Below are 12,435 nucleotides of genomic sequence, written 5' to 3'. Positions count from 1 at the left end.
CTGCAAATTCAGCTACACTCTAAGTTTATTCTATACTCACTCTTCTAACTCCACAATTCTTTCACTGCTTCTTGTGTCTTCAGGGAATTTGCCATTGACAAGCCAGTAGATAAGAGTAACATCATCATGAGTGGTAAATGCCTCACAGTGAAGCATCAGCAGGCTCCCTGAGCAAGATTTAGACATATGAAAAATCAAACCAAGGTTGCAATTAGACAACACACACACAGCATCAAAATTGGAAGAAAGGTTGACTCTCACAAGTTACCTGGATGCGTAAATACATGAATCCGATCAGATCCAATAATGTTTGGAATGCAATCTATGCCTACAAAAATAAGTTATAAAAATATATTTCAAAATACACTTGCAAAACTAAAAAAATAGACTTACCTGGAAACCCATCTATCACAAGGAAGCAGTAAGTAGAAAAAGCTACAACACAGAATGAGTTAGATGTGGCATAATGGACAATATTGTTAGCTGATGTACCTCCAACTACATTTACCTGTGAAGATAAGAGATGGCTTCATTGTTGTAGGCGTTATCTAGTCAGTCCATGAGACTTACTATATATACACACATACAGACTTCCCTACTCCCACTCGAAAGGTCATGCTGTGGGGGAATTCCTTTGAAACAATCACATATAAAAAAAAAAGTAATATGCCGTGCTCCATCACGTACAGTAAATGGATGCTGACTAATCCTTGATTCTTGGTAGTATACTGTGATGGTATCTGTCATGCTGGGAATCATCGATAAAAAAATGCACAAAGATGTTAAACCGTATTCAAATGTTTAATGAAATACTGACAGAAATTTTCAGTTCTGCCCTGTTCCACGCAGTAAGATCCATTAAGGTAAACTGTAGTAGGCATATACTGTGTGCAGTACCTGTTACTTTCCCACATCTAGATAAAACTGTGCCGTGACCATTTGCAGTGTTAAAGTTAAAGGGTTATTCCAGAATAAAGGTTTTCAAAACCATCACAAAGCAGTTCAATCCTTTAAGTTTTTAATATTTGGCCTAATAGTGATGACGAGTCATCTCAACCCTGTAATAATTGTCATTCATTTAGGTGCTATATTAAACAGTTTGAGTTTGGAAATATGACTTGCATAAAACAAAAATCAAAAGATGATGGAACGTGACATTTTCGTCTGACGCTACACAATGATTTCACAAGCTCTATAGATACTGAGCCACTAGATCAACTTCTCATTAGTCAACACTAAAAGTAGTCATGGAATTATTACTCAGGGGAAGTATTGGCCTTATGACCTTTTCTCTAGTTGTCTACATTCTCTCCCAGAATAACCCTTCAACTGATCGTATTTTAATATTATACACTTAAGACATTTGATAAATTACTAAAAGCATCTCTATAATAATTTTAGAGCTGCTCCGTAGGCCATAAAACACATTAATTCTTATCGTTTCAGTGACATGGAAAAAAAAATAAAATTGTGTCTTCAAAATTTTGGTAATCAATAAAATAAACCATAAATGCAGTTACATTGAGCCTACAAATATGTACAAAAGGGATAGACACTTTTAGAGATGTATAGTTCAATGTTAGGGGCCAACAGCCAGTGCAATGTCCTTTGATAATCTCGAAGTCCATTTCTGACATCTAGAGGTTTACTCCAGACCCAGGATGTAGTTGATGCCTTGAACAACTCCAATGATCACAGGTTGCCAGGCAACAAGGTACCGAAGCCAGTCCAAAAGCTGCCCATACATGACATGTGGCCTCTCCCAACTAAAATATGGGTTAAGAAATAAAAATACTGTAAAGAATAACTACATTTTATACTGCAGATAATCAAATAACACTGACATAAAACTGTCAAATGTTTCAAAAAGGATACGGATTACTAAACATCCTCTTCAGGTCAACCTTCTCTTTGCAGTACGGGCACATCTGCTTCTTACCCACAATGCACCATCCCCTTATGCAGAATTCATGGAATCTGAATTTAGAATTAAGGAAATATGGACATTCCACTGACAGACATGATAGCTCACAAGTAATTCATCAATCCACTCAATTATAGTAAAGGATACACATGATTGCAGGTCAGCCTGTAAGTGTTCTCAATGATGCCCTCCTCATTCACATCCACAAGGATGGGCTGACCACACACAGCACAGATATTATCAGAGAGGTGCTTGGTTGGCATTCCAGAGGCACTGTAATACTGAAAACAAAGTGAGATGAAATAATTATTATGCATCTAATGTAGGCAGTGTTTTCATGAGAAATATCTGCAAGTCACAAACTTACACCTATTGTGGATGCCATGAAATCTGCGCACATTTCAGCAAAGTCTCTTCCAAGGACTCCGTAGTAGAGACCATAGAAAAGGAGGGAAACTCCAAAATCCATTGCATCTTCTGGTTTTATCCTGGACAAGATAGACATACAATGTAGTTTTATAAAAAATATTAAGTGAATATTTTTATGCCATACATATACTTTGTATGTTTTAATATTCTGCCCTTTAATCAGACCATTTTATGATCATTCAATAAATTGAAGAGCTCACTTAAAAGCACTGAGATACAGACTGACAGTCTGAGTTTAATTTCTTCTACAAAATACAGGCACATACCTGAATATAAGATTTATACCAAAAAGTGTAAACATGACAACGCTGTATCCAGCTATTCCAGTAGAATAGCTGATCTTGTAGAGGAGGAGGAACCACTTGTACACCAGCCTAAGGTTAGAGAATGAGAATTAAATTAGTTGATTGTATTTGTTCTGAGCCCAGTCATAATTAAAATAGACTCTGGTTTGTACCTTGGTGTGGTGCAGGCAAGTGGCTTGCGAGTAGCACGAAAAGAGACGTATGCCGTGATGGCAGAGAAGATAAACCAGGTGGTCAAGAACCTCCACCAATGCAGCTTGGTTGTAAAGTAGAGTGGTACTACCCACATTTGAAACAGGGTGACCAACTACAAAAAGCAGAAAGAGTAAGTTTAGAAGACAGACACTGAATGCAGAACATGAAACATCAAGAATTATATCTATTTGTTGCCTTACGTTGTATGACTTAGGATGCCTCTGCTTCCATTGGACAAGAACTAGTTGAGCAATAACTAAAGTGACTATAAGGATCAGCACCATCTCTGCGTGCATAGCCTCATGGCCTCTGTGTTTGGCATGCATTTGTGCATGTTGCACCCTGTAGAGAAAATAAAATGGTCAGACAAAGATTTTCTACAATAGGGTATTAGGCTCAATAAAAGTACATGTAATACACGCATGCAGCACATTCAGAAACCAACCTCCATTTCTCCTCTGGTGAAAGCTTAGACAAATCAATCTAGAAAACAATTAAAGAACATAAGAATTAGAGAATGCTGCATTGCAGGATGTAATCTTAATTCATGATGTCTCTACTCTAAGCTGCACATTTTTCTCCTTTAATTATAATGACATAACATGGCATTGGGCATAAAAAGTATGCACAGTTGCATTCATGCAATAAATCGAGAGGTAAAGTTAACCCTAGAAAAACATTTAGCTAACATTAATATTAAACCCTAAAGGACAACCTGAACAAACATATTTGCTCAACTATAGGAGTAGGAAATAATAGTACAGGAAGTATTACCAATTAGGCCTGTCATCTTTGTCTCCGGTGACTGCTCTTTGACCTGATCAGCAGCATACGCCGTGTTGGCGTTTCATATAAAAAAAGGCCCATTTGACGTAATTGACATCGTCAAACATGTGCATTTATGGGGTCAAACGACCCCCACTAGGAACGGGATTGGGCAAATTTAACTTTATTTCACAGATCAACTGAGACAACCTAAGTAACTAAATTGGTTGGTGTGTATCCCTCACATTTAATGCTCTAACTGTATTAGATAGTACAGGCAGGTCAGCCGAAATGTAAAGCCCAACCAAAACTGTTGTATTGTGGCTCCTGCATACTACTGGCTACTAAGCTACATACGAGCTACAACGGGTTGCCAGCATAGCTCCATGGCTACCAGAGAGCTAGGCTAGCCCTCAGTCAGAAAAGTGTCAGATTTAAGTGCTTTTATTGGGGCACTGAAAATTACCTCATGCGCTTCGTCGCGATGTTCCAGTCCATGATCATGTTCTACACCATCAACCTCCACCTCAAACACCCCGGCCATCTTCAGAATACGGTTTACCTTTCCGGGGCCATTAGCATTAGCATTAGCCACAATCTTTAACACAGGGACTTCCGGCTCGTCATGCACAAGGTTTCAAAATAAACGTACATTTATGTGTAATTTTATATAAACCCATTACCAACGCATATGTACTGTCTATGCTCTCAACACGATGTAAACATTTTCCTATTGAATATTGCACATACGCTACTGTTACAAATGTAGACCCATAAAAGTTGATACTTTAATGGGTCTGTAAATTCCAATGCTTAAAATAAACTTAAATGGCTACAAATGGTTACATTGATAATTGTCCTGTTTGGCAATGGCCAAGAGTTGACATAATTTCTCATTTCAGATGGATATTAAGAAGATCAGGAAAGGGCACTACGATCGCTTGGTGCAATCCATCAGATTAGAGCTTGACAGACACGCAGCAGGATTTGTGAGGAAGGGATTTGAATAACTGAGAGAACACAAGTGCTCAAGGTCTGCCATCAGGGCGCAGTTTTAGAGAATTCAGTTTAATTCAGTTTTTGTTTTGTTTTCCAAATGGGCACTTTGGACAATAACTAGATGGATAATAGGTTTTTTTTTTGTTTTTTGCAGATGTAGACCTTCTCTGGATGTTTCATTGTTGCTTCTTCTTAGCACTTAATAGATAGCCTGGTGTTGGTGACAGGGAATAGACTGGAATAGACTGATTTAACGGTGTTGTATTCATTTTAGTTGATATGGATTAAGGTCAGACATGCACAGACCTATAAGAAAAAAATCATCAAGGAGATCTATTTTGCTAAACTGTAAGTAGTTTATAATATAACACAGGTTATAATGCGAAGAAATGTTTTAAAAGCGGTAGCCCAACGCTTCCCATGGCTGGCCAATGCCACTCTGTACGGCTGCATGTTTGCCAGTGGGGACCTGGTCCATCAGCTTTTGGCCAAAAATGAACAAATGGACTGGAAGCACACCAGAAACGTGGCCATTGTGGGCTTCTGTTTTCAGGGGCACTTTAACTATTTCTGGCTGCGAGCTCTGGAGCAACGCTTTCCTGGAAAATCGGCCCAGACTCTCTTTAAAAAACTGCTCCTCGACCAAAGTTTTGCATCTCCACTGGCCACCAGTGTCTTCTATACAGGTCAGTATAAAACACTTTTTTCCAGCATCATGTTATGCTGTACTACATGTATACACAAAGCAGCAAAAGATTATGCACTTGATCAAATTGTTTTTGTTTTTTTTTTAATCTACAATGGGCCTGAATACAGCTACATGAAAGTAGTCTATATATGTATTGTATATTGAACAGAAATAATAAGGGGCAGAGTACATTGACTATACCTTCTATATTTTTTGTCATTTTTTTCTTTAAAATATTATTTCTGAGAAATCCTAATGTATGCTGTGTTCTGCTATAGGAGTGAGCTTCTTGGAAGGGAAGGACGATGTCTTTGAGGACTGGAGAGAGAAGTTCTTTAACACCTGGAAGGTATTTTTTTAAACCCTCATTCAGACTTAAATTAATATGAATTGTTTAGTCCTAGAACATAACCCTAGGTGCAGGTTTACAGACAGTTCTGAGGTAGTTTACTGAAGGTTTAAATGTAGAAACAGACATTAAAAGTTACCATAACACTTTGTGCTTGTTCATCAGTAGATTAGCCTCATTTTTGGCGCAGAGCTGGGGGCAAACAGAGTAAAGCACCATCACAGGTGTGAAATCCAGCTGTAGTCATCTACATCCACCATCATTATCATTATGACTGATGCTCTGTAAAAGATCAGCAGCAGAATTAGTTGGACTGAATTAAAACTGCTTACATTAATTTGCCCAAAAAAGCTTCTGCATATTTTTATAAAACATAGTTTCAAACATTTTTTGTTTACTTTGTTTTATTACTCTCTTCCAGACTGGACTCTTGTTCTGGCCATTCATGCAGGTAAGTGTTAAGTCTATTCTCATATAAAAGCACTTAAGAGTCTCATATGTAGTGGTAACAATTCAACACATCTTCTCTCCCACTTTAGCTCCTCAACTTTGCACTGATGCCTCCACATTTAAGGACCTCTTTCATGGCCTGCTGTGCATTTGTCTGGGCCACATTTTTATGTTTCTCACGTCAGAATGGAGACGGGACAGCTGGCGTCGCATTAGCGTTCATTATGGACCCAAGAAAAACACTTGAGGACCTAGAGGAGGCACGCAAAAAACGCAAACTCCAAAAGGAGGACTTTTGGATCCACAAGTAGAGAAACAAGCAATCAAAAGATACAACTTTTAAATGAATTATCCAATACTGTCTTTTTCATAACACCCAGTAACCTTATTCTTGCAACATTCACCAATGTATAAAGCTCCAACTATACTGAGGCCTGTTAAATATACTGTGTGTATTCATTTTTATAACCCACTAAATAGTTCCTAAGAATATAATGTGAAATATGCAGCCTAATTTATTTATACAAAATCAAATAAACAAAAAATTTCATAAAAACAAACAAATGCACTACAATACAATACAATACAATACACCAACAAAGAACATATTTGCCTTGCAATGATATGCAAAGGTGTGGCTATGCAGTTCCCTTCTTGCTTTTGAATGGAACAGTAATAAACACATTATAAGACATTACTCCAGTGATGGTGGATTAACCGGGATCAGTTCATTGTTAATCCCCCATGACCCTGTAAAACCATGACCTCACAAACAGGAAATAAAATGTCCAATCAGAGACGAGCATGCTTCCTTGACACATCCACTGTGCATATATAGGCATACATTTGTGAATGAGCAACTTTAGTTCAGTTTAAGGTACACTATGTAGATTTGGCATTAAACTTGCCCATCTTGGACTTAAAAAATAAAATAATTAAATAGCGTACTTTGGGACATTTTAGACAAAGTAATAAAATAACAACAATAAAATAAAATCTCCATGGATGCAAGCAGATGGCGGACTCTCCATGTAAAAAGTGACATAGTGCATTTTTAACTGTGATATCTGGTTGATTATCTAGTGAACATTAGCATACATCTAACCTTTACCAAAATGAGCATAACTCTTATATTTGGGCAAACATTGCACAGTCAGGTCCACAGACTGTGATTATACATTTATTACCAAATTTGAGGGTGGAAATAGTAACAGCAAATTGCAATAATAGAATGTACAGTATAGGTAAATGATCTGCTACAAATGAATGGATAGATGGATTATCTAACTTTTTTATCGTTCATTTTATGGTAATTTACCTTCACACCATTGTCTTATCATGGGCTAAACCTTTTACTTTAATTTTTACAGAACAAATAAGACCCAAAAGTGAATTAGGCCAATTTTTCAAAAAGTAGGTCACATTTAAACACCACACCAGAAGCAATTAAATGCCTCTGCAGCCTATTCCGCCCGCTGTTTGAGAAACCTCCCGCCAGTTTTTACAGCCGGAAAAAGTTGCACGCGGCTCAAATAGCGGACTGTGATTGGTCTGAGGATTGTGCTACTGTCTTTTGATTGGTTAAAATCTCTTATCGAGTCGTCACTGATTGGTTGAGGCGTGCCTTGAGTCTGACGTGTAACCGGTCTTTGACTTGTTGGCGCCTCAGTTTGAACTGCAGATTGTCCTCTCTATTCTCTGTTATAAGCCGCTATAGCTCTGCTAAACGGGACTTTTCCTCTTTTTACTACAAAGAGCAGCCGCATATCATCTGTGAGATCAACAACAATATTTGCAAAATGCACGTCATAAAGAGAGGTAGGGGCAAGATGCATGAACTGATGTGTGTAGAACCATTAAATTACAACAAATGTACAGTTGTCCATTGTGCATTTGTTGTAATTTATATATTTATCATCGTTAACGGCCCTTTATTATGTTAGCAACGCTACAGTAAAGTTTTTTGAAAACCTAACAAAGACAGGATCGGCTTTGTTATATCATATTGCTTCAAGTCTTTCATTAGTGCATGTTACGTGCAGATTATAACCCATCTGAATTATAGAGTGCATATAAATTTGAGTCTGGTGCTCAGTATCTACAGCTGATGTCGGATGTGAATCAAAGGGAGGTCTTTGTTGACTGCATTTGACGTTTGAGTGTTGGCGCGAAGCAGCGCCTCTGTTATTGTTCTTGGACAGGTGTTGTCTTGAATACTACTTGACTTAATTCAGTTTGTTTTATTCTGTTAAATAAAATATCAGCTTCATATTGTCTTATGATCTTTCTTTATGACCTAGCTTTTAGCTTATTTCTGCACACATATATTTCAGATGGACGCCAGGAAGCAGTTTGTTTTGATAAAATAACTTCTCGAATCCAGAAGCTTTGCTATGGGCTCAATGCTGACTTTGTGGATCCAGTAAGTTTAGAGTCATCCTAAGCTGAAACATTGACAGTAATATCAGAGTCTAGCATTCAAACACTAATTAAGTAGCATTTCATCTTGACTGCCTTTCTATTGTTCCAGGCTCAAATCACTATGAAGGTGATCCAGGGGCTGTACAGTGGAGTGACCACTGTGGAATTGGACACTTTAGCTGCAGAGACCGCTGCTACACTGACCACCAAACACCCTGACTACGCCATCCTCGCTGCACGCATCGCTGTGTCCAATTTGCACAAAGAGACCAAGAAAGTATTCAGTGGTATGTATAGAAGTTTGAATGTTTATTAATGCTTTGATTATGTGACTAATAGCAAGACCAAATTTCAGATGTGATGGAGGATTTATACAACTATGTTAATCCACTGAATAAACTCCACTCTCCTATGATCTCAAAGGAGACATTTGACATCATTCGTGAGAACAAAGCAGTAAGTGAAGTTTACTTTTTTTCTTTTTTATCACACCAACTTTGTTTTAAACATAATATCCATTTGTGTAGCGTCTCAACTCAGCCATCATTTATGACAGAGATTTTACATACAACTTCTTTGGCTTTAAGGTAACATTTAATCCTAATTTTGAGTGATCCTAATGTCTCACTGGAAATCTAAATTAATTATATTTTTTCATTTTAGACTTTGGAAAGGTCATACCTCTTAAAGATCAATGGCAAAGGTCAGTAATGTGATACAAAATGCAGCATATTGTGCAGTCATGATGTTAATATTTATATCTTTTGTTGTGCAGTTGCTGAGAGGCCCCAGCATATGCTCATGAGAGTGGCTGTGGGGATTCATAAACAAGACATGGACGCAGCCATTGAGACCTACAACCTGCTCTCAGAGAAATGGTTCACTCACGCCTCCCCTACACTGTTCAATGCTGGCACCAACAAGCCTCAGCTCTCCAGGTAAGTACTGTGCTAGTATCGCTCTATTTAAAATGAACAACAAACATTTTCTTATATTCTTCTGACTATCACACAGTTGTTTCCTTTTGGCCATGAAGGATGACAGCATTGAGGGCATTTACGACACCTTGAAGCAGTGTGCTCTCATCTCTAAATCTGCTGGGGGCATTGGAATAGCTGTGAGCTGTATCAGAGCAACAGGCAGCTACATTGCTGGGGTATGAAATATAGGCTACAGTTTATGGCAATCTTTATGTGTGACTGGTTTGTATTTTAAACTATTATACATTCATTTTGATTCTTTTCAGACAAATGGGTGTTCAAATGGACTGGTCCCTATGTTGCGAGTATACAACAACACAGCGCGCTATGTTGACCAAGGAGGAAACAAGGTGAGATTGAATTGTAATTTTAATAATAATAATTATTACATTTTAACTCACATTTAATCACTTTTATGATTATTTTTTAGAGACCTGGGGCATTTGCAGTCTACCTCGAGCCATGGCATTTTGATGTGTTTGAGTTCCTTGACTTAAAGAAAAACACTGGTAAAGAGGAGCAGAGAGCCCGCGATCTGTTTTTTGCTCTGTGGATCCCAGATCTTTTTATGAAACGTGTGGAAAGCAATGGGGTGAATATGACACACTGAACATAAAGGAAGGATGTGTTGTTTAGATACAACCAACTAACGTATATCTCCTAAAGGATTGGTCCCTGATGTGCCCCAATGAGTGCCCAGGCCTGGAAGAGTGTTGGGGAAAAGAGTTTGAGAAACTTTACACTCAGTAAGAGTTGTATTACAAAAAATACCCCTTAGTCTCATTTTATGTTTAATCATGATTTGTAAAATGTTGTAGATACGAGAAGGAGGGCAGAGCCAAGCGTGTGGTGAAGGCCCAGCAGCTGTGGTATGCCATTATTGAGTCACAGACAGAGACGGGTACCCCATACATGCTCTACAAAGATGCATGCAATAGGAAGAGCAACCAGCAGAATCTAGGCACCATCAAGTCCAGCAACCTGTGCACTGAGATTGTAGAATACACAAGCAAAGATGAGGTAAATAGAAACTCCCACAATTAATAGAAAAAAAGAATTGATTTAAAAAAAAATTTTTTTTCAACGTAGGTTGCAGTTTGTAATCTGGCATCCATTGCTCTCAACATGTATGTCACCCCGAAAAGGACATTTGATTTCAAAAAGCTAGCATCTGTAACTAAAGTCATCGTCAGGAATTTAAACAAGATTATAGACATTAACTACTATCCCATTCCTGAGGTAATTTAAACTTGTTAGTTTTTTTCAAATATTTGTATATTTTATTTTAATATGTGGTTCATCTGTTAATTCTAGGCCAGGAGGTCTAACATGCGCCACAGACCTATTGGGATCGGTGTTCAGGGTCTTGCGGACGCCTTCATTCTCATGCGTTATCCATTTGAAAGTGAAGAGGCCCAGTATCTCAACATCCAGATTTTTGAGACCATTTATTATGCTGCTTTGGAGGCCAGCTGTGAACTAGCTGCCCAAGATGGACCTTATGAAACATATGCTGGCTCTCCTGTTAGCAAAGGAGTGAGTTTCTTTCAGCTAATGTTGACTGAAAACACTGTTTACATTTGTAATTGAAAAATGTTTTGTTGCAGATTCTTCAGTACAATATGTGGAACAAAACCCCAACAGATCTGTGGGACTGGGCAGCTTTGAAGGACAAAATTGCCAAGTAAGTCAGTGTTGGCAAGAATAACCTGGACAGCAGATCGCATTAAACTTTTGGGCAGCATTAGCTCAGCTTTTACAGTGTTTACCATTCTACCACCCCTTTCTACCACTGTATATACTGTTTGTGTCCTTACCTTCAATGTCTGCGCACACTGGGGAATGAATGTATGATTGTTTCTGTAAAGTAATTAGAGTGCCCAAAATAAAAGTAAAATAGCCATATAAATCTAACCATTTGTCCATGTTTTGGCTGATTATTCACAGGCATGGTGTGAGGAACAGCCTCCTCCTGGCCCCAATGCCCACAGCCTCTACTGCCCAGATCCTCGGCAACAATGAGTCCATTGAGGCTTACACCAGCAACATTTACACTCGCAGGGTGCTTTCAGGGGAGTTTCAGGTCAGCACTATTTGAACTTACTGACTCAAGGGTGAAAGGCATATTTAGTCACTTTTACTCTTCTATACCTCAGATTGTGAATCCTCATCTGCTTAAAGACCTCACAGAAAGAGGGCTGTGGAATGAGGACATGAAAAACCAACTTATTGCTCACAATGGATCTATTCAGGTAACTACCTAAAATATAGAAATGTTGAACTGAACATAATCAAGGTAAGAAGCGTGTTTATATTCTGTCAATTTTCTGACCACAGGATATTGAGGAGATTCCTGATGATCTAAAGCAGCTCTACAAAACTGTTTGGGAAATCTCTCAGAAGATGGTCCTTAAGATGGCGGCTGACCGTGGTGCATATATTGACCAGAGCCAGTCTCTGAACATTCATATTGCTGAACCAAACTATGGCAAACTCACAAGCATGCACTTCTATGGGTGGAAGTTGGTAAGTTACCGCAATATTGGCACAAGAAAATTTTAAAATGTATTTGGGTGTATATTTTAATGATGTGTTGTGCAGGGCCTGAAAACTGGCATGTACTACCTGCGCACAAAGCCTGCAGCCAATCCCATTCAGTTCACTTTGAACAAAGAGAAACTAAAAGAGGCCCAGGCAGCAAAGAGCAGCGAAGAGGAGACCAGGGAGAAGAACACAGCTGCTATGGTCTGCTCATTAGCCAACAGGGACGAGTGTCTCATGTGCGGTTCTTAAGCAGTTTGACCCCATCTGATTATTTACCAGTTATACCTCAGTATGTGTTTTTTTTATCACAAATTATTTAATGCATCATGAAATGTGCTTTGTATAGAATGGCATCATGCTATGAATTTTTAAAAACATGTTTGTGT

The 12,435-nt window shown here is 38.3% G+C and overlaps 3 protein-coding genes and 1 long non-coding RNA gene across 4 annotated transcripts; 2 read left to right on the top strand and 2 right to left on the bottom strand.

The window, feature by feature from the left end:
- Nucleotides 1-295: 295 nt before the first annotated feature.
- On the bottom strand, nucleotides 296-533 carry LOC117381135 (uncharacterized). Its single transcript, XR_004542217.2, has 3 exons — nucleotides 509-533; nucleotides 394-435; nucleotides 296-328 (listed from the first exon to the last, which is right to left on the bottom strand). It is a non-coding gene; the product is annotated as an uncharacterized LOC117381135 (long non-coding RNA).
- Nucleotides 534-800: 267 nt separating this feature from the next.
- Nucleotides 801-4,244, bottom strand: rnf121 (ring finger protein 121). The gene is made up of 9 exons (XM_033978788.2): nucleotides 4,085-4,244; nucleotides 3,299-3,336; nucleotides 3,054-3,195; nucleotides 2,811-2,965; nucleotides 2,620-2,727; nucleotides 2,292-2,412; nucleotides 2,072-2,205; nucleotides 1,876-1,977; nucleotides 801-1,766 (listed from the first exon to the last, which is right to left on the bottom strand). Exons 1-9 carry the CDS (start codon nucleotides 4,160-4,162, stop codon nucleotides 1,646-1,648), a joined length of 999 nt encoding a protein of 332 aa, XP_033834679.1. The 5' UTR covers nucleotides 4,163-4,244; the 3' UTR covers nucleotides 801-1,645.
- Nucleotides 4,245-4,996: 752 nt separating this feature from the next.
- On the top strand, nucleotides 4,997-6,592 carry LOC117381736 (mpv17-like protein). The gene is made up of 4 exons (XM_033978741.2): nucleotides 4,997-5,303; nucleotides 5,584-5,654; nucleotides 6,076-6,105; nucleotides 6,194-6,592. Exons 1-4 carry the CDS (start codon nucleotides 4,997-4,999, stop codon nucleotides 6,413-6,415), a joined length of 630 nt encoding a protein of 209 aa, XP_033834632.1. The 3' UTR covers nucleotides 6,416-6,592.
- A 1,215-nt stretch (nucleotides 6,593-7,807) lies between these two features.
- LOC117381147 (ribonucleoside-diphosphate reductase large subunit-like) lies at nucleotides 7,808-12,339 on the top strand. Its single transcript, XM_033978031.2, has 19 exons — nucleotides 7,808-7,922; nucleotides 8,438-8,526; nucleotides 8,635-8,812; nucleotides 8,881-8,981; nucleotides 9,053-9,112; nucleotides 9,189-9,228; nucleotides 9,301-9,463; nucleotides 9,540-9,681; nucleotides 9,772-9,855; nucleotides 9,936-10,097; nucleotides 10,172-10,251; nucleotides 10,324-10,525; nucleotides 10,595-10,744; nucleotides 10,820-11,041; nucleotides 11,113-11,189; nucleotides 11,453-11,588; nucleotides 11,662-11,757; nucleotides 11,843-12,031; nucleotides 12,107-12,339. Exons 1-19 carry the CDS (start codon nucleotides 7,904-7,906, stop codon nucleotides 12,296-12,298), a joined length of 2,382 nt encoding a protein of 793 aa, XP_033833922.1. The 5' UTR covers nucleotides 7,808-7,903; the 3' UTR covers nucleotides 12,299-12,339.
- Nucleotides 12,340-12,435: the final 96 nt, after the last annotated feature.

The sequence above is a fragment of the Periophthalmus magnuspinnatus genome, chromosome 14, assembly GCF_009829125.3.
Source record: "Periophthalmus magnuspinnatus isolate fPerMag1 chromosome 14, fPerMag1.2.pri, whole genome shotgun sequence".
Classification (NCBI taxonomy): Eukaryota; Metazoa; Chordata; class Actinopteri; order Gobiiformes; family Gobiidae; genus Periophthalmus; species Periophthalmus magnuspinnatus.
The sequence above is the reverse complement of the archived record's forward strand: the minus strand, read 5'-3'. Positions and strand labels throughout refer to the sequence as shown.